Source organism: Mastomys coucha, unplaced genomic scaffold (genome assembly GCF_008632895.1).
Source record: "Mastomys coucha isolate ucsf_1 unplaced genomic scaffold, UCSF_Mcou_1 pScaffold1, whole genome shotgun sequence".
In the NCBI taxonomy this organism is placed as follows: domain Eukaryota; kingdom Metazoa; phylum Chordata; class Mammalia; order Rodentia; family Muridae; genus Mastomys; species Mastomys coucha.
Window position 1 is genome coordinate 2,349,794 of NW_022196891.1, and position 19,997 is coordinate 2,369,790.

General features: G+C 42.2%; 1 protein-coding gene across 4 annotated transcripts in view; it reads left to right on the forward strand.

The window, feature by feature from the left end:
- Positions 1-19,587, forward strand: part of Zcchc2 (zinc finger CCHC-type containing 2) — a 46,410-nt gene extending 26,823 nt beyond the window's left edge. Inside the window, exons 6-14 of one of the 4 annotated variants that reach the window (XM_031379846.1) lie at positions 335-429; positions 2,587-2,670; positions 4,302-4,359; positions 6,530-6,662; positions 8,057-8,121; positions 8,511-8,605; positions 12,776-12,919; positions 15,222-16,703; positions 17,625-19,587. In XM_031379846.1, coding sequence (XP_031235706.1) covers positions 335-429; positions 2,587-2,670; positions 4,302-4,359; positions 6,530-6,662; positions 8,057-8,121; positions 8,511-8,605; positions 12,776-12,919; positions 15,222-16,703; positions 17,625-17,692 — 2,224 coding nt within the window. In that variant the 3' untranslated portion in view covers positions 17,693-19,587. Of the gene's footprint in view, positions 1-334; positions 430-2,586; positions 2,671-4,301; positions 4,360-6,529; positions 6,663-8,056; positions 8,122-8,510; positions 8,606-12,775; positions 12,920-15,221 lie in introns of all 4 variants that reach the window. The other 3 variants (XM_031379854.1, XM_031379864.1, XM_031379874.1) reach the window with 3 other exon arrangements.
- The last annotated feature ends 410 nt before the right edge of the window (positions 19,588-19,997 follow it).

Consider the following 19,997-nt stretch of genomic DNA (forward strand, 5'->3'; position numbering starts at 1 on the left):
AGGAAGGCTTACAGGTCTTCTCTGAGCAAAGGCAGCTTTTGAACCATCTAAGCAAACAGCTGAAAGGACACTTTTGTTTGTTGCCAAGTTGAAAATTCCCCATAAAAATAAATCTTTTTAGTAGATTCTTGCAAATGGGTTTTGTTAAAGTTTTCCCACTCCTGTAGAAATACATTAGAAAATAATGCTTTCTTTGGGGGAAAAGTTTGGCTTATAGCTGCATTCACTCCTACCTTCCTCTGCTTCAATGCATATTCACTTACGTTGGTTTTAATCTGAACTGCGACTAAAGATATGGACACAGGCAAGTAATGTGACTTTCTTTCTTATGCAGGCAGCTGTTTTCAACCTCACCACAGGCTTTCCTTCAGAGTCACAAAGTACGCAGCTTTTTTCGGTCGATATCATCCGAGTCTCAACACAGTTTCAGTAAGTGGCCTCTGTCCCTCTGTGGAGATCTGGCAAGTGTTTTTGTTTGTTTCAGTTTGTGTTTTGTTTTTTATGGGGTTTGTTTGTTGTTTGGTTTTCGTGTCTTTCTGTGCCATCCTGTTCAAACGTAAAAAAAAAATTATTTAAAAGTTAAGAAATAGCAACATGCAATTAAGAAATATTTGGCTTCTTTAGTGAACTTTACACTGCACTTTAAAAGATAATGATACAGAAAGGAAAACAGAACCAGGTAGACTGGCTCCTAGGAGAAAGTCGGCCCTCCAGCGCAGGTGTACAGAGCTGAGAGGTTGGCCCTGCTGGGGCAGGGTGTCCATTGTCCCTTCCTCCTGTAGGACCCTCTAGTGTAGGTTTTCTTACCCGTGTGCATCTCGTCCTCTGCACAGCAGAATGGTTAAAGACCAACCTACTCTGGGCAAGGATGCTCTCCTTGCCCCTCCCATCCTTTCTGTCAGTTTTTTTTTTTTTTCTTCCCAGATAGGCTTTGTGTTGTTCATGGACTACAAAAGTCTGCTGTTTACATAGAGTCTACCTTATCCCAGGACTATTCTGTGGATAAACTTTATTGTTAATCTTCTGATAAAAACTTGAAAAGTTTGGTAGGAAACTCGGGTGTTTATATTAAAGTCTTTGAACTTCCTGTGGGCCCCTTAAGCTGTAGCTGCTTAAAAGCTCAGCTCGTTCAGGAGCCTGGTAGCTCACTGTTGTGTCTCTGTGTCCCTTGCTATCACTACCCTTCCAGATCACATTGGTCAATGCCAGACTGCATGTGACATCCTCAGAACGTTTTTCAAGTCTTGTGTCTATGTGTTGTTTGCTTTCCTGTTTTCAGTGTTCATCTCTCCTATTCAGCATTGCACCGCTCTCTTCAGCCTGGCTTTTATTTGGCCAGTAACACTGATATGTTCCATAGGTGATTTCTACTCACTTTAAGCACAGCCAGTATTTTGAGGAACATTTTTTTCTCTAAATCTTTCCTTCTGACTTCAGTTGTTATTTTTCTATACCTAAAGGAAAAAGAAAATACATACCTACTCAGTTTGAGGTATGAGAGAAAGAGGTGAAAACGATACTGGACTATTCAGGTGCTTTGAAAATGTAATTGCTAGAGTGGCACATGTGTCTGTGTGCATGTCTTAGATGTTCATACATAGAGCAGGTAGGATCAAAAGCACAGTTCTGAGGCTAGCTGGCTGGAATAAGATGCACAGCTCCATGGCTGAGTTCTTGTCTGGGTAGGGGCAGGACTTACTAAAGTCGTAGTTATTCTAAAGTTCTGGAGACTTCTTCTCAAGTCAAAGTGGGAGCATTTTTAATAGTCTACCAGGAACACCACCTGGCTCATTTCGAAAAGGTGTTGAAACAAAGTTAAGCCTCTACCACAGATTATCAACCTCCTCAGGAAAGCTACCCACGTGGGTCATATTCATAGACATAGACATAAGACAGAGTCTCTTGAGGGCTTAGCCAGGTTTTAAATTCACAAGCAATGCTAAGGAGCCTAGCAAGTTTTGTCTGAAGAGTGAACACGTGAAATATTGCTGAATGTCCACATCTTGGCTTGAGGGGAAGCTTGTCAGCAGTCGACATGTATGAGTTGTTCTGCTGAAGAATAGCACAGTGTTGTCAGGGTTCATTTGCACACTTTAAAAAAAAAAAAATGACTCCGTCTTGAGTTTCCCTGGGCAGAGGGCACTGCCCCATATACTGACAGATAAGTAATTCTCGAGCACATAGCACTGCACTCTGAAGTAGCTTCAGACTTCTTGTTAGAACCCACTACTGTCTGAATGTGCAGTGGGTTGGTGCTGATCACAGTCACTGCTGTAACAAAACAGAAGTGTGGGGTTTGAGAGCAGCTCAGTGTTGCCGCTGTGCCATTACAGCTTTTAAAAAGGAACAGTAGAGTAGAAGCACTCCCCATTTCATCCTTTGTTGAGTGACCACGCTGGGGCTTGCTGCTGTGGGCTGCCACTCAGATAGTCCTGTGCGTTCTTGAAAGTCCTTCCTTGGAGAAGGGCTCTTTCACTATTAACTCTTCCCTCTCCTTGGGGCAGAGGGATAATTATTATAGTGATTTTCTTTATCTCACTATTATTAATTTTCCCAGAGTTAGTAGTATTGAATTATTTCCTGCAGATAACTTACAGTCCTCTCTGAAGACTTCTAAGATATTAGAACACTTAAAAGAAGACAGCTCAGAAGCTTCAAGTCAAGAAGAAGGTAATTGTAGAGTCACTAGACTGAGTCTGCACACACTGGCACAAGGTCAGGACAGAGGAGAAGAGCCCAGGTACACACGGGGAGTGGGATGTCAGAGACGGCATTACCAAAGGAAAGAGAGTCCAGGAACACACAAGGAGTGGGATGTCAGAGATGGCATTACCAAAGGAAAGAGAGCCCAGGACACGGGGAGTGAGATGCCAGAGATGGCATTACCAAACAGAAGAGCTGGCAGAGAAGAAGCTGCTCACTCCCTGTTGTTGGCACAATTGGCTTTCTATGTGAAGTGTATATTAATCAACTCCCACTGTGTATCATGTGCAAAGCTTTCAAGGGATTAGCAACTATTGGTAAAATGTAAAGTTTAAAGTTTTATTTGTAAACCTAAGGAGAGAAGGTTTTGTTCAATAAGATGGATCATGATTAGATTTGACTAATCTAAGCAAGAACTTAGTATATGACTAAAGAGCCTGGGTACTTAGACAGTCTACAGATGAGATACTAGCAGGGTGTTGACAGGAAGATGATGACACATTGCTCAAAGTAGAAGGATTTTTCTACAGCGGGTCAGTCAGTGATAGCATCATGTGATGATGTGAATCAGTGGAGAATTTTCTCCAACGTGTGAGCAAAATGCATGGATAGGAAATGTATGGATGATGAAACCCTCAAGCCGATAAGCACACAGCCTCCCAGGTAATTGTGAAAGTGAAGGAAAGGACAGAAACACTACTACACATTCATCAGACCAGTAAGCCATTTCCAAGTCTGATGCCCAGGATATTGACAGCTCGGATGTTCTGGATGAGATGTAAACTGACACACGTGTTTGCACAGACCACATGGCTAGATGCAGTGAAGCTGGACATCATGGCTGCTACTGGCTGGTTCAGCATCGATGAAATTAGACCGTGTGCTGGCCCAGCGCACCATGGTTTGTACTGACAAATAGCAGGGAGTTGCCTGAATGTGAACTAAGTAGTGATATGCCTGCTGGGCAGCAGTTAAAATACAGCTATCTGTGGCTTACTCAGCCCCGCCGCCATAGCCCTGTATGAGTTTATGAATGTACGCTCGTACACAGGTAGTTACAGTTTCAACAAGTTAGGTAATAGTTAACTTCTTTGGAGGGGAGGCGGGGAGTAAGGGGCGACCTTTAGTTGAATCTCGTACATCATTTCTAGAGTAACTTGAGAGTGATCTTGGAGACTTTTAAAAATACTGAAAATTTAAATGGAAATAATTTTACCTGAAGTAAATTCAGTTTGAAGTAACACGCTCACATTAAATTTGCACAATTTTGGTAAGATTGGTGTACACCTTTGAGGTAATCCATTAGTGTATTATGCAATTGAAGATTTGTTATGGCATCTTCTGTAAGCTTGGTGTGGTGATGGACACTGTAATCCTGGCACCCCAGAGGCTGGGGCAGGAGTTGGATTTGAGGTCAGCCTGGACTCTATAGTAGACCCTGTCTCACAGAAAGAAGGGCAAGTGCCCTGTGTGCTGGGAACTAGGTCATAGCTGGGCAGGCCCACTCCAGCTGCATCAGTTAGTGGGAGCATCCTCTCAGTGCTTTGCTGTAGCATATAGTGTCAGGAATTAATTCACTCTCTTTTCTCCCACCCTAGATGTGTTACAGCACACCATCATCCACAAGAAACATGCTGGCAAAAGTCCCGCTGTGAAGTAGGTATCTAACTTGCACAGTGTAAATGCCTTTGTACACCTTACACTCAGTCAGTGTTTAGTCAACTTCTCACCTGTATGTTGTCTGTGATTCTACCATTTTGCTCTGGGGGTTTTTTGTTTTGTTTTTTGCTTTGGGTTTTTTTTTTTTTTTTCAGTTGTCGTGCATGCTGTTCCCCTTTTGTCCTCCTCCTCGTTGCGTTTTGGGGAAGTTCTTCTTTTGTGGCAGCCTTCAGAGTTACATACTGAATTTGATTCTTCTGGTGGTTACCCCAGAAATTGCAGTGCATCTTTCACCTCTTAAGCTCTATGTAAATTTGTGATTGCGTAGTTCCTCAAGTACTCTAAGAGGCTTAGAGCACTGTAACTTCATGTATTGCTTTTTCTCCTGAGTTACAATCATCCTGCATTTTCATTGTCTTCATGGTTGTAAATTTGTGGCACTGTTTTCCAGCATTCATTTAGTTCTCTTTCTGCTGTCTCGTCCCTAAGCGTCCACCTATGATGGTTTCCCTTTTAAATGAATGCACTGTTTTCTGTAATATATCTGTATATGGTAAATGCAGTTAGGGTGTGTGGGTGGGTGTGTGTGTGTGTACACTTTGTATTACTGTGTATTGTATAGTATATCTGTATATGGTAAATGCAGTTAGGGTGTGTGGGTGTGGGTGTGGGTGTGTGTGTGTACACTTTGTATTACTGTGTATTGTACAGTATATCTGTATATGGTAAATGCAGTAAGGGTGTGTGGGTGTGGGTGTGTGTGTACACTTTGTATTACTGTGTATTGTACAGTATATCTGTATATGGTAAATGCAGTTAGGGTGTGTGTGTACACTTTGTATTACTGTGTATTGTACAGTATATCTGTATATGGTAAATGCAGTTAGGGTGTGTGGGTGTGGGTGTGTGTGTGTACACTTTGTATTACTGTGTATTGTATGTGGGTGCTCGCTCACATATCAAAACCTCTCTGCCGCTGAGCTGTGTTTAACCCTAGGTGATTCTTGGCTGGCATTTGCTTTCTGCTACCTCTTTGAAGCAGTAACTGACCATCTTCTGGCTGTGTAGTTTTCATCTGCTGTGTGCCATCCCCTTGGCCTATCTCTGGCACCTGATGTCTCTGGCAGATCAAATTGCTTATGTGATTTCTAGTTTACTAATACTGTCCCTCACTCAAATGCCACAGGCTTTCTGCTTTTTTAGTCAAGGCCCTTCTATGGGCAACTGTTTTGTCTCTTCATAGATGAGCTTGGAGCCCCTTTGCTTATGGCAGCCCTGGTCCCTCCTCTCACTTTAGACTGCTCCTGGGGCTGAAGCTGTCACTTCACTGAATCAATCTTAGTGCTGTTCTTTCGGTAGGTTTTCCTCCGAGAGCTTTTGAGTTTTTCTCAGTTGTTTGTGATGGACTTTGTAGCTGTTTTGCATTACTTGCACTTCTAAAATCTTTATGTATTTTGAATTTAGAAAGTTCTCAGTGTATGTCTTCAGATACTTAGTTTCTGTTCTCTAGAGCCATCTGGTAAGCATCCCGAGGTCCTCTCCTGTGGGCTGCTCACACATCCATCCCACTTGTCTCTTAGGTGTTTGTGTTCCATCTCATGTTTCTTCTTCACAGCAGACTTGTTATCAGCTCTTTCCCTCAGTTTCCCACCCAGTGAGTTTTACACTGGCCTCACAGTTGAGGACTGACTGTACATTTAGTTCTTCCAGTGACTTGGCAGAATCTCTGTCTTCCTGCACTAACAGTGTTAAACACAAACTGTATACCCAGTAACTTCCTCCTCTTGATTACTTAGGCCGTGAGGGTTTCCAGTCACATTAGAGTGATCCTTCGTGTACCTATTTGTACAGTTCCTCGTTCAGCAGTGCCTGCTGATCCAGGCTATGCAGCCCGGAGTGGACTGCCGGTGAAGCATGGACTCCCCAGTCACAGACACTAATGGCAGATGCACACTGCTGCTACTCTCTAAGGACAGGCATTAATGACACTGTCCATTTACTTATTTCGTAGAGTATACTTTTTTCTATACACCTATCACTAGATAATCAAAAGAAAAACAAAATGAACAAACAAAAACCCCAGAGACTAAGAGGCTTCTTGAGCCGGTAAAGTAGATTGTTACGGGGACAGACTTGACATCGTCATGTGTTTCTCTTTTATGAGCAGTGTTGCTACGAGCTGCTCTCCATTGGATGGCCTTACCATGCAGTATGCAGAACAAAATGGAATTGTGGATTGGAGGAACCAAGGCTGTGCAGCCATCCAACACTCAGAACACTGTGTGTCCTCAGCTGACCAAGTATGTGGCTGATTGGTCATGTGGCGGGTTGGTCATGTGGCGGGTTGGTCATGTGGTAAAAGCATTCTGCTGTGTACTTCCTAAAACATGAATGCTGTAAGTGCTGTGTCAGGTGACTTTTGGTAAGACGTGAGGAGGCATTTCAGCAGGAAGCTTTATCCTTAAAGGGGATTGAATTCTTATGAGGTCTGAAAAGGTGTATCTAGATAACTTGGTTGTTTGTAGGAGTGATACAGTAACACACCTACACTCTTTATTCTAGTTGTAGGGTTCGTTAAGTTGTCCCTTCTTTTGGCAGTGGGGTTGGGGGGAAAGGTCCTACTATCTGGATATGATAGGGTTTTTATATTGTTTAGTCAGGTTTCTCTGCACTCTTACCTGTAATAAGTGAGCTACTGTACTGAGAGGAGAGTGCTGTGGTGCACGTGGTATAATGTGCTACCATACTGGGGCAGAAGACTCATGCTGCAAGTGTGTCTGTTTAGAAGATGGATGTGTGAACTTTTTTGTTTCTGACCAATACACAGATCCAAGTGTGCTTTTATGGATTAGATGTTATTTTGAGATGTTGTAAGTTGTCATTGTCTTGATTAACGGTCTCCTTTTTAAAGCCACATGACTTTCTTTCCCTCTGTTCCAATGTTCACACCCTCCCTTAAGTTTGACAAACAGGCCAGTTTTCTTCACCTGACCTTGAGGTGAGGGCCTGTAGCACATGCAGTCACTTGGTCACAGTCTGTTTTAGACAGTACTCTCCATTGCCCACAGAGATAACATTTCTGGAATTTAGCAGAGTACCTTAAAACCTAAGTGGTGTCAGATCCTGTCTACGTTTTTTCCTATATGTATGTGCAAAGCTATGATACACTTCATAAGGTGGGCCCAGTATGAGGTTAAGCACAGTAACTGATGTAATAAGACAGTGGTAACAGTATAGTATCCTAATGTATATGGTTGTGTTTATGTGCTCATCTATCTCAGGGAGGTAGTGAATATGGCCTGGATGTCTCCCAGGAAGGTAGAACAAAGTGAGATTGTGAGGTTTCACCATTCTGCCCAGAAGTTTAAGACATAGGGCATGTTTACTTGTGGAATTATTCTTAGTATATTTTGGACTGGTTGACTCTGGAAAGTGTAAGTGCAAATGAAGAGACCTTACTAGAGTCAGAAAAACAGAAAATTGAAATACAGTTTAAAAGAACAATTTTCTCATGATTAATGTTAACTGCTTGTCACAGAATATTTACACCTTAGTGCATTCAAAGTGGGATGGAAATGAAAATGTGTTAGTCTTTAATGGAAAAGATGTTGTTGTAGTGTTTGGTATTAGAATAAGGGTACCTGTAGGAATCTGTGCTGTAGCTAAGGTCTGTTTGTTTTTTTATCTCTACTAGCACTCTGCTGAAAAACGGAGCTTATCTTCAGTAAATAAGAAGAAAGGGAAGACACAAGTAGAAAAGTAGGTTCAATTTAATATTTGCAATAACAAAAATTAGGAAAGACACACATGCAGTATTTGCAGTTGTGGATATATTTAGTTTGTGTGTGCATATATATACATATACACATACACACATACACAAACACATACACACACATATTCCAATGATTTTATTTCTTAGTTTTGGAATTAATGTTGTAATCCAAAGTGTCACGTGCAGGTGACAGAAGTCAAGCTTTATGAGGATGTGTTGAGTTCAGAAGTGCACTTGACTTTTCTTCCTTGCAATTGATTTTCATTATACAAATATCTGGAGGGTTTAAGTTTTACTGTCTTTAATGTTTTTGATAGAGGACTTTACAAAAGTGTTGATAATCTCTCTCTACCTGTCTGTCTACTTGGTTTAGGGAGAAAATAAAGAAAACTGAGAATAGATTGAACAGTAGAATAAATGGGATTAGACTCTCTGCTTCCCAGCATGCTCATGGCAGTACTGTGAAAGGTAAGAAGGGTTGTGGCTCCAGCACTCCTTAGGTCAGTCGGTGTGACATCAGCTTAGTGGACACTGAACTGTTGTGTCCCCTCCCTGCTGTGTACAGCTGTCTCCAGTCAGAGAGCTCCTCTGAAGGGAATCGATGAAGGTCTCAATGCAGAGCAGTCCTGTTTTGATGTCATGGCAGGCAATCTTGTCTATAGTTCTGTGGACCACCCTCAGAGAAAACTAAACATACTCTAGTCATAGTCAGTTTTAGGAAGGTACTGACATTTTTACAATTTGAGGACTGTCAAACTCCTCACACTAGCAGTTAAACTAGGTTATTAGTATCTGTTTACCTACCGTCTCTAAAGCAGGACTTTAAGTCCCTCTGTGTTTAGAGTTGAGATTCATCTGATGGAAAAGCCCTCTTGTACTAGTTCATCAGTTGCTTTTCTTGTCTTTTTGCTTGCAGTATTAATTATAAAGAAAGGAAAAGTAAAACACCATAGGCCTCTAGGACAATGTTCTCTGTGTGTGCCTGACACTGACCCACTGATGCCAGAAATGATTTATTTTAATTTAAATCTTACTGTCCTGATAGTGATTAAATTGTGATACAACAAAAGTAACAGGAATGTATTTCTTAAATTAGATGTTCATAGACACTATAGAAAGAAAAATGACTTTGTTCTGAATTACAGATCATGCCAGTTTATTGTATTAGTTAAACTGGGAGTGACTTTTCTTTTCTATTGCTGTGATAAAACACTATGACAAAGGCAGTTTATAAAAGAAATTACTTCATTGGGGGCTCATAGTTTCAGAGGGTGAGTGTGTGACCACAATAATGAAGGCTGGCAGATCCAGGTGCTAGAGCAGTACCCGAGAGTTTATATTTTCACCACAAGCACACAGCAGAGAGGCCTAACTTGGAATGGTGTGGGCTTTTTGAAATTTCAAAATTCTTCCCCCACCCCAACCCATGCGACACACCTCTAAGGCCACAGCTCTTAGTCCTTCCTAAATGGTTCCACTAACTGGGGACTAAACATTCAAACAAATGAGCCTGTGGAGGCCATTCTCATTTGGACCGCTATGAAGGGGAGAGAGGACCTGGGCAACCCATCTTGCCTGGATAAGGGGCATGTTGTAGCACTTTCATGTCTTATGTTCCAGATGGTGACAGCACTGACAGCAAACACTGTCTGCTGGTGGCTGACTAGAAGCCACGCCTGCTGGGCCTTGTGCTTCTGGTCCCTATCTCATTCTCCACAACTTCCACATTTGTCTTCAAAGAGCATGGTTAACTGAATCCCTCCATGAGGCCCACGGCCTCTGGTCTCACACAGTTCTGGAGCTCCTGCTCCTTCACGTAGCTCACAGCCATTCTCCTCTTCTTCAGTCTTGGTTGCCCAGAAAGTAGCACACAGGCTTTGGTCAGAGCTATGCATGGTTCTGGTTCTGTGTCCCTTGTTTCTTAGATGTCTGGCCTCTCTGAGCTTGTAATGTTGCAGTGTATAAACTAGGAATAATGCCCATCGCACCCTGTTGTAATTGCACAGAACAGCCTACGAACAGCGCTTAGCTACTGAGTGAGGAGATGCTCAGTAATTTAGTTTGTGCTCTTTGTACTAAATTAGAAAAACATACACATCTTGGGGCTACAACAGTCTTTGTAACATCCAAATTCCAGTTCCTTTTTCCCTTTATTTCTTTAATTTTCAACATTAATGATAATGAGACTTTTTGAGTAAGCCAAACTTTATCCTATGTTGGGTTGTTTTTGTCTCTTTTATTTTGTTTTTTGTTTGTTTTAGTGTTTGTATCGATATCTAGATATACACATGTAGATATACATATGTATGTATATGTAGATCTAATCGACTCATATTTACATTTATTGGGCAGGAGTATGAGTAACGTGTACTTTTGTTATTCTATAGTATGCCAACCCCAAGCTATGAAAACAAATTCATTTATTTTCCTCTGAAATATTAAAGTACCAACAAAGAATAGCCTTTAAGCATTCAATAAACTGGAAATAATTATTCCTTTCCTTAACATATGTGAATCATTTACTTTAAAAAAATGCTCCTTTTTAAAATTTATTTACTTTTTTATGTACATTGATGTTTAGCCTTCATGTGTGTCTGTGTTAAAGTGTCAGATCTTGGAGTTAAGGACAGTTGTGAACTGCTATGGGAACGCTGGGATTTGAACTCAAGTCCTCTAGAAGACCAATCAATACCCTTAACTGCTGATCAATTTGTAATTTTTAAAATCTTATTTTAAATTTTAACTTCTTTGACTAGTAGCATACTCATATAGCTAAGAAATACAAAAGCGAATAAAATAAAAATGTCTCACTGCTCCTCTGTGACTGCTACCTTCAGGAAACCAGCCATCTGTGCTATTAGTCAGCTCCATAGGCTACATTTTTCCTTTGAAAACTGCTATCTCAGTGCTAAGGATGGTGGGCACACTCCTGAAGTTCTAGGGCTTTGGAACTTGAAGCAGGAAGATTACCAATTCAGCACAAGGCCAAACTAGACTACTCAGTAAAATCATGTCTTTTTTTTTTTTTTTTTTTTTTTTTTTTTTTTTTTTTTTTTTTTTTTTTTTTTTTGGTTTTTCGAGACAGGGTTTCTCTGTATAGTCTTGGCTGTCCTGGAACTCACTCTGTAGACCAGGCTGGCCTCGAGCTCAGAAATCCGCCTGCCTCTGCCTCCCAAGTGCTGGGATTAAAGGCAAAAAAAAATCACTTTATAACTCCATTCTAAAGCGATGTGGACATTGCTACACAGAGCCCATTAAGAGCTTATGGCTTTGGGATCTGACAGATGAGTTAGTGGTTAAGGGCAATCATGAGGACTTGAGCTCTTACAGCAGTACCCATAAAATGAGCTGGATATGATCTTAGAGGGGCCTTTAACCCTGGAGATGGAGGCCCAGGGGTTGCCGAGCATTCTGTTAGGCTTCTAGCTGAACAGAAAATATGTGCCCTCGGTTCAGGGAGAGAAGACACATGGCACCCTCTTCTGGTCTCTGCATATGTTCACACAGGCATGTGTACACACACATAGACATACCTCAAAAATTAATAAATAAACTTTAAAAAGAACTTAGTGTTTACTTTAGCATGTTAGTGTTTCTTACCACTTTTCTGTTGCTGATGGCCACACTAAAGAGTTTAAGAGGAAATCAGACCCTCTTGTGTTTTAGTATACTTAAGATTGCTTTTTTTTTTGTACAATTTTTACCCTTCCATATACTTTCCTTATAGCTTTATGAGTATTTGTGCAGTTTTTTCTTGGAAACTTGGTATTAAGCAGAATGAGCCAGCAATATCTGTATTCTTAAGGCCTGTGTCTTTCATTGCCCATTTCACATTTGAGTGGCTGTAGTAGTCTAGGTCATCAGTAACCATCTTTACACTGTTGGAAGTTTATTCCCAACATAAAGCACTAGTTAAGTCAACTAAATTGCTTATTCCACTCTATGTCTTCTCACTACATATTTTGCCAGAGTAATTAATAGTTGTTATCAATTATTGTTCTGCCATGTTGCCATGGAAATGATTGGCTTGTCCATACAGCTTAGGAATCCCGTAGAGCTGCATACAGGGATCTGTAAAGTAAACATGTTGGAAGCTATGCTAGCATTTGGCTTACAGAAATGAAGAAGATGGGACTGGGCTATGTCTGGGCTGGTGTATGAGTAACCCATACTAGACACATGACTATTCTGACCTAGTGTGCCCACAGTGGATATAGCTAATTGGTCCTTGTGTGTACTGCAGTCATTCCTATCTTGTCTTGGCATAGGAGTGATATCTGGGTAGAAATTAAAGGGCTACCTTATGTGCTTGATGAGAAACATGTTGTATTAAGTACTGTGGCCTGGCTAGCGGTTTTAACAGAACAAGTATTAATGTTAGACTACCCACTCTTGGATGATGTCTGTAGCAAGCTCTAAGGAGACAGATTCTGTAGACCTATAAAGTAGTTGGAAGTGGTGATACTGGCCTGATCCTGTAAGAAAAGAACTCTGCTTTAAATATGTATTTATCAGCTACCTAATAAATTTCAGTATAAGAGAAAGACAATTTTAAGTGTTGTAGGAAAACATCTTTTGTAGCTACAACTAATTTCTAATGATTCCATTTGAAATTTAACATAACTAACATAACTGTAGAGTTGTTATTTCTAGATATGAATTTGGACATTGGATCTGGACATGACACATGTGGAGAAACATCTTCAGAGAGTTACAGCTCTCCGTCTAGTCCACGGCCTGATGGAAGAGAGAGTTTGGAAAGTGAAGAAGAGAAGGACAGAGGTTTGCTAAAGGAGAGGGGGTAGAAAGAGGTGGGGGGGATGTAGCTGTCTTCTCACGAGCAAACCAAGCAGAACCCGGCAGGTGAGCGCAGTAGCTACTCAGCTCACGTGGCTGATGACTTTGTGAAGAACTCCATTCTTGCTAAAGACTTACCGTTTTTGCTAGTGACTGGTTTTCAAACCTGGCTCCAGTCATTGAGATATTGTTACTCTACTGAATGGGGTAGGGTTAAAGGTCATAAGGATCTCCTTTCTTACAAGATTTTATGTTTCTTCTTAAGTATTGCACTGATTGCTCCAGGCTCTTAGTTAATTTCTTCCTTACTCACCATTCTGGTCTGACAATAAGAGCCCCTTGAAAAGCCCATGTTTAATGAAGATAGTATCCTTCATGCGTGCCAACCACAACTGATGGTTCACACCATTCAGTGAATGTACTGTGCGGATAGAAGTTTCTATAGTAAAATTCTTACACCACGGTATTTCTGCCAACTGTGGTTTCTCAGTTTTCAGCCAGTTTTGTCCAGTTTTCAGCTCACTGGGACCTCAGCTTCTGTGTCACTTTGGCATGTCTCAGGACACTGCTACTGTCTTTTGAAACAGTTGAAGTCAGTTTTTACCTTGTAGTTGTTTCACAGTCCCATCAAATAACACCTGCAGTGGTCAGTGCTACTACTCTGAGGCCACACTGCAGTTTTGTACAGAGACTTCTCAAGAAAGAAGTGAAAATAACTCAGAGCTTTGGGACATTGAGAGAAACGTAATACTTTAACTGAATAGGCAGGCATCATTGTCTGTTGTAGTGCACATTGTCTTTGTCCCCTGGGGTGTGCCTGAGTGAGCACAGACACTCTGATGGGCCTCAGCTCTCTCCTGCTTGTCAGGTCTGCAGTGACTTGCAGCATCCCTGTCCTGTTCTCAGGTCTGTAAGTGGGTAGGCCTGTGTAGATAGATGGTGATGCCCTTTTTTCTTGTAGGCTTTCCTAAAGATAGAGGGTCTCTGGGATGGAGAGCTTTGAATAGTTTCCAAGCTTTGAGTCTATACAAAGGCTATACAAAGGAAATGTGTGGCTTTGCTGTTGTTTGTTGTAATGATGCTGTGAGATTTTATGCTTTCCAAAGTTAAGTACAAAAACATCTTTGATCCCAATAGGACTTTAAACCATGGGGCTATCTATTGTGACTTAAGACTTAAAGTTTTCATTCATATGGAAATTTAACTGGCCACCTGAAACCTTCTTTTTTCTTTTTGGACTTAAATTTTGTTCTTAACTCTGCATTGATGAATGGTCCAGATCCAGTGCCTCAAGGAGGTTGTGAATTTAGGAATCCTCTCTCTCTTTTATAAGGTTGAGTATAAGTAGTGTAGTGATTTCTCTCTTGGTCATATTTGCTCTGAGCATTCACTCCTTCAGTTAATAACACTAGATATTCTGTGTCATTGGGTTCTATTTAGCCTTTCTTTAGGAAGGTTAATTAATTTTTAATACTCTTACTTCAAGAATGTTTATTCTTGTCAGCTGTGCATAGTCAGTCTTGCCATAGTGAATGCAAACACTCTTCCATGCCTCAAGTAACCAGCTTAATTTGTGAGCAGAAACGTTTTTACAGTAGGCACTACATCCAACTGTGACTGTGGAGGCTGCAGTGCGGCATTTCCCATGCTTAAAGACTGCATCAGATAGACAGTCCCTGGACTCCCCCTCCTGGCCTGGAAGCTGGAGTGGCTTGTGTGTGCACCGTGGTGTGGTGCAGAGCAGTTTAGTGTCTGCTGTGAGGTGCTGGAACAGTAACAGTGCTTTCTTCCTTACTCTGCCTCATGTGTTCCAATAGCATCGTCACTGTAGGACTAAAGTAAGGAGCTTTACATGTTCCCTGTTGAGTATATACTGTACAGATACTAATCCCATCTCTCACCTTAAACATTTGAGTTAAATGTTCTCCTGATCAAACTCCTTAAACTGAATCATTTATGAGATACATTTAAAATCAGGTTAGATGGTACAGAGTTAAGTAGATTATGTAAAATTGACTATTTAATGCTTATCTCAGTAAATAAAGTTAGTAGTGCATGCACACCTTTTAATACTCCAGCACCCTTTGTTTTGCTTACAGCTCCATGTTTTAAAGATAAAACATACTACAAGCCAGAGATCAGAAGAAGTCAGCTTGGGCAGTCGGGAAATGTGATAGAGAGGAGCAGTCATGACTTGAAAATTAATTTGAATATACCTAGCTTTTAGTTCTAACACGAAAAATAGGGATTAAGCCTGGGTTAATGTGCATTTGCATGTCTTCTGTAGATACAGACAGCAATTCTGAAGATTCTGGGAATCCGTCATCAGCCAGGTTTGCCAGTTATGGCTCTGTCGCCCAGACCGTTCCTGTCAAGCCACCTGTTGAGACTGTCTCCCTGGGAACTGAGAATGGGAATCTTTTGGAAGCTCCGTTGACCTCACACAAGTACCCACATATTCCCTTCATGCCAACTCTACACTGTGTCATGCATAACGGTGCCCAGAAGTCGGAAGTTGTCATTCCGTCGCCCAAATGTGCAGATGGCAAAACCATAGGGATGCTTGTCCCTAATCCGGTGGCTATTTCTACAGTGATGGAATCCTCAAATTCAGCCCCTGTTGGAATCCTAGGTCCGGCAGCTTCTGGGGAGTCAGAGAAACACCTTGAGTTGTTAGCTTCCCCTTTACCTATCCCATCCACCTTCCTCCCACACGGTAGTGGGCCTGCTTTGCAGCTGACACTACAGAGTCTAAAATTACAGCCACCACCGGGATCTTCTGACAGTTGTACAGTTAGTATCCCACCACAACCAACCGGAAGTCTGAGCGTCGGATCACCAAACACTGCCTTTATTCCTGTCCATAACCCAGGTAGTTTCCCAGGATCTCCTGTGGCTACCACGGATCCCATCACAAAATCTGCATCCCAAGTGGTAGGACTAAATCAAATGGTGCCTCAGATTGAGGGAAACACGGGGACAGTCCCTCAGCCGACCAATGTGAAGGTAGTTCTTCCAGCAGCTGGCCTGTCAGCTGCACAGCCACCAGCTTCCTACCCCTTTCCAGGCTCACCCCTTGCTGCCAGTGTGCTCCCCACCCAGAGTTCCAGTGTGCTCAACACAGCCACTTCTGCCCAGCCAGCAAGTACAGGCATCAGTCCGGCCCAGTCCACAGTTCCCCCTGCTGTTCCTACCCATACCCCAGGCCCTGCCCCGAGCCCTAGCCCTGCCTTGACACATAGTACTGCACAGAGTGACAGCACGTCTTACATCAGTGCTGTGGGGAACACAAATGCTAACGGGACTATAGTGCCACCACAGCAGATGGGTCCCTGTGGTTCTTGTGGGCGAAGGTGCAGCTGTGGGACCAATGGAAACCTCCAGCTAAATAGTTATTATTATCCCAACCCAATGCCTGGACCAATGTACCGACTCCCATCATTCTTCACTTTGCCATCCATTTGCAATGGCAGCTACCTCAACCAAGCACATCAGAGCAATGGAAACCAACTTCCTTTTTTTCTGCCTCAGACTCCATATGCAAATGGATTGGTACATGACCCAGTCATGGGGAACCAAGCCAGCTATGGCATGCAGCAGATGGCAGGATTTGGGAGATTGTATCCTGTATATCCAGCACCTAATGTAGTTGCCAACACCAGTGGTTCTGGGCCCAAGAAGAATGGGAATGTCTCATGTTACAATTGTGGTGTAAGCGGACACTATGCACAAGACTGTAAGCAGTCATCCATGGAGGCCAATCAGCAAGGTAATCCCACTAACTCCCAGAGGACTTGTTTTTGAATTCCCAGTTTCTTCTTGATTATGTGATACTGTTTTAGCAGAAAGATCCGTATGTGTGTTTGTTTACAGAGGTTGTATTTTCAGTATCAAAATGCAGCCAGAGAAACTCAGTGTAGACCCAGGTCACGGAGCACAAGGAAGGTCCAAAATGCAGCCAGAGAAGCCCAGTGTAGAACCAGGTCACGAGGCCATGGAGTAAGGTCTGAGGAAGTTGAGTTTGCCACTAAGGGGTAAACAGCAGAGGTACTTGTCCAGGCTCAGGGGACACCATGGAGTGTACATTCTGTAATGGTAGCTCCTTGCTTACAGGGCTGTAGTCTAAGAAGACAGTCCTCTTACATAGAGGAAGCAGAGTGGTTAAATCCTGCCGCCTAGGCTGGGAGCTAGTTACCCAACATGCAGTTAGAGCCTGTGCACACAGCTGGCTTTCACCTGAGCCCCTGCTGCCCTTTGACTGTACACACAAGGCAAAAATCCAAGAGGCCATTGAATCTTTACAACAACCAAGCCTTGGGAACACCAGTTTGGGAGTAAATTTGAAGAATGCTAACAGCAGAAGAAAAAAATGCACTTTACTAGGTGTGGGTAAGGGACCAGATTCAGTTCTTTTGTATTTGCCCTTTGTCATTGTGCCAGATCTTACCTGGGAAATGCTTTGAAACAAGAGTATATTAATTAGGCGTCCTCAAAGGAAACTCCAGTTATTTAGCTTTAGGTTACACTTGAAGCTCAAGCTTCCTGCTGCTTTTGAGAGTGACTTAGTTGCTGCTGTGGACTGGACTTAGTGCTGAGGCAAGGCCCTTGAGAGCATGTCATTTGCAGTCTTGTGGTTTGTGATGCGTGTCGTCATAAGCGGTACTTAGCCGTTCTGTCTTTCCTGTTTTAGGCACTTACAGACTGAGATACGCACCTCCCCTCCCCCCTTCTAATGATACGTTGGATTCTGCAGACTGAACGAGTAAAGCTTGTCTACTTAATGCATTCAAGTGTGGGGAGTCATGGGGTGTGGACGGGAGGAAAGGAAAGGTATTTCGTTTCTTTGTCTGTACATTTCCTCAATTTCTATGCAGTTTGGAGTTTTCATTTCTCTTTCACCTGTGTCCAGAATATGAAAGAACACAGTGCTCCTGGGCCTCTGGTCTCCTGGTCCAGCAGCCAGCTTACATGTGTGATACTCGGAACTTCAATTTTAGACAAACTCTCGAAGGGAAAACATTGATGTGTGCTTTTTTTTACACTGAATACTTGCTGTGTGCAATGTTTACTGACTCTTTAAACTGTGTGTCTGACCTGATTTGTTTCCACAACACTGGTTAGCAGTCGTATGGTTTTCTTCTTCCTGGCTTTCCTCACTTAGACCCTGAACACAACCTCTCTTCCAGCCACCGTCTCTCCCTGGCCTGTGGCAAGGGTGCTCAGCAGTGACCTTGTCATACTTCTGTAACCTGTCTGAACCAAGGCAATATGTTTCACCGTAAATTTTAGACGTCAGATTCCCAAGAAGTATGTATATGTGTCATAGAAGTATCACGTAAATACATATATGCAGCACCTGTCCAAATAACAATGAGAACAAGTGGGCGAGAGAAAGTCAGACTCGGGAAGCCACAGATGGGGAGTGGACAAACAGGCTTTCCTGGAGCGAAAACGACGTTTCCTTCCAACACACTTCTGAGAGACACAAAGGGCACGGACCGGTATGAATGTTGTTCTCTGTGCGCTTGTGTCTGTGATGCTCCCTGTTGTCTGGCACCTTGACCTGCCCAGACACTGCTGACTGGAGAAGCCCTCTCCTGCTACCCCAGCTGTTGCAGTGTGCACTGTGTTATACTGTGTGTGCTTGTTGCATCTGAGCAGAAGCTGTGGGCTTCTTCAAAAGTCGGGGCCCTGCTGCCTAAGCCGTGTCTCCTAAGTCAGTTTCATAACCGTTTACCACTACGCTTGACAGAATGTGAAAGACTACGTGAGTGTGTTGAGATGGTGTTAATCATGTCAGTGTCATGTCACTAAGTTTGATGCTGCTGGCTTTTTAAAGTTTTGTTTTGTTTTGTTTTAAGCCAATCTATATACTGAATTGCTTCCGGGTAATTTTTTGATTTCCTGAAGTGCACTGAGGTTATCTGGGAGGTTGGATGTACCTTCCGTCACTGCTGCATTCAACAGCAATGAACAAGTACCACCATCTGTTGTAAGCTTACGGGGTAGCAGGGCTTTCCATTCCTTGGTACAGAGTAGAAATGATTGACTTTGCTGTGGGGAATAGAGTTGGTGTGCAGCAGAGGCACTAAAATGTTAGCTCTGGGTTCTGAAACCTGATATTGTGAGACAAAGAAAAAACTTGAAGCAAAAAGAAGCTAGTTCAACACTTCAATAGTAGTGTTTGTATTTATAGCACCAATGTACATTCTGAAACTTTCATGGGTAGGAACTACTGGAAGAGATGAGGGGAGTGTGATAGGGTAAACAAAAGCTTTAATTTAGAAAGAAAAAATTCAAGTAAAGGAAATTATTTTGATTAAATATATTTTATTTGATGTAGGTATTTTTGGACCACATTATTAAATTGTTAAGCTGCAGCTGTGTTGTTGAGGGGAGAGCATTGGTGAGCCTTGTACAGGTACTCTGTGACTCGCTTGCCAGGTGTACTTCATGGAGCTTATTTTATGATTTCAAATACTGTACTGTACATAGGAGGTATGTTACCTTCTCCTTATTTGTATGTTTACCATATACTTTGATATTTGAAATGTTATGTACTGGAAAGGCCACTTATATTTCTAGAACAGATTGGATTTTATGCAATCTTTTTCCTTGAATTAACAGCAATAAAAAACTGAAAAACAGCCTAAGAATTATGCGTTATTGCAAGTTTTATAAAAGTGGGTTTCATGGTCATTTTCCTTTCAAAGAATAGGCTTGTTTCCCTCTTGCCATGGGTGGCAGTGTCTCCCAGTGATTGACCACCTAAGCCTCTCCCAGGTGTAGGTCATCCATGCAGCCTCCAGAGGAAGGGAGGACAGTGGATGCCAAGGCCATTGTGAACAGGGCACATTCCCTGTCCATACAAACCAGACTTCTGGTTTAAGTTTCCTCTTACCAAGTTATCCATTTTGTTGATTTCTGTTGGCTGAGAGGCACATAATTACCATGTGTCAGTACCATGTTTTTATTGTTTGTTCCTTATTCTATAACCCAGAGGCAAGTCAAAGTCTTTAAGCTGTCAGTCATTTCTAAAGCATCAGAGGCCACTGTGCATGTC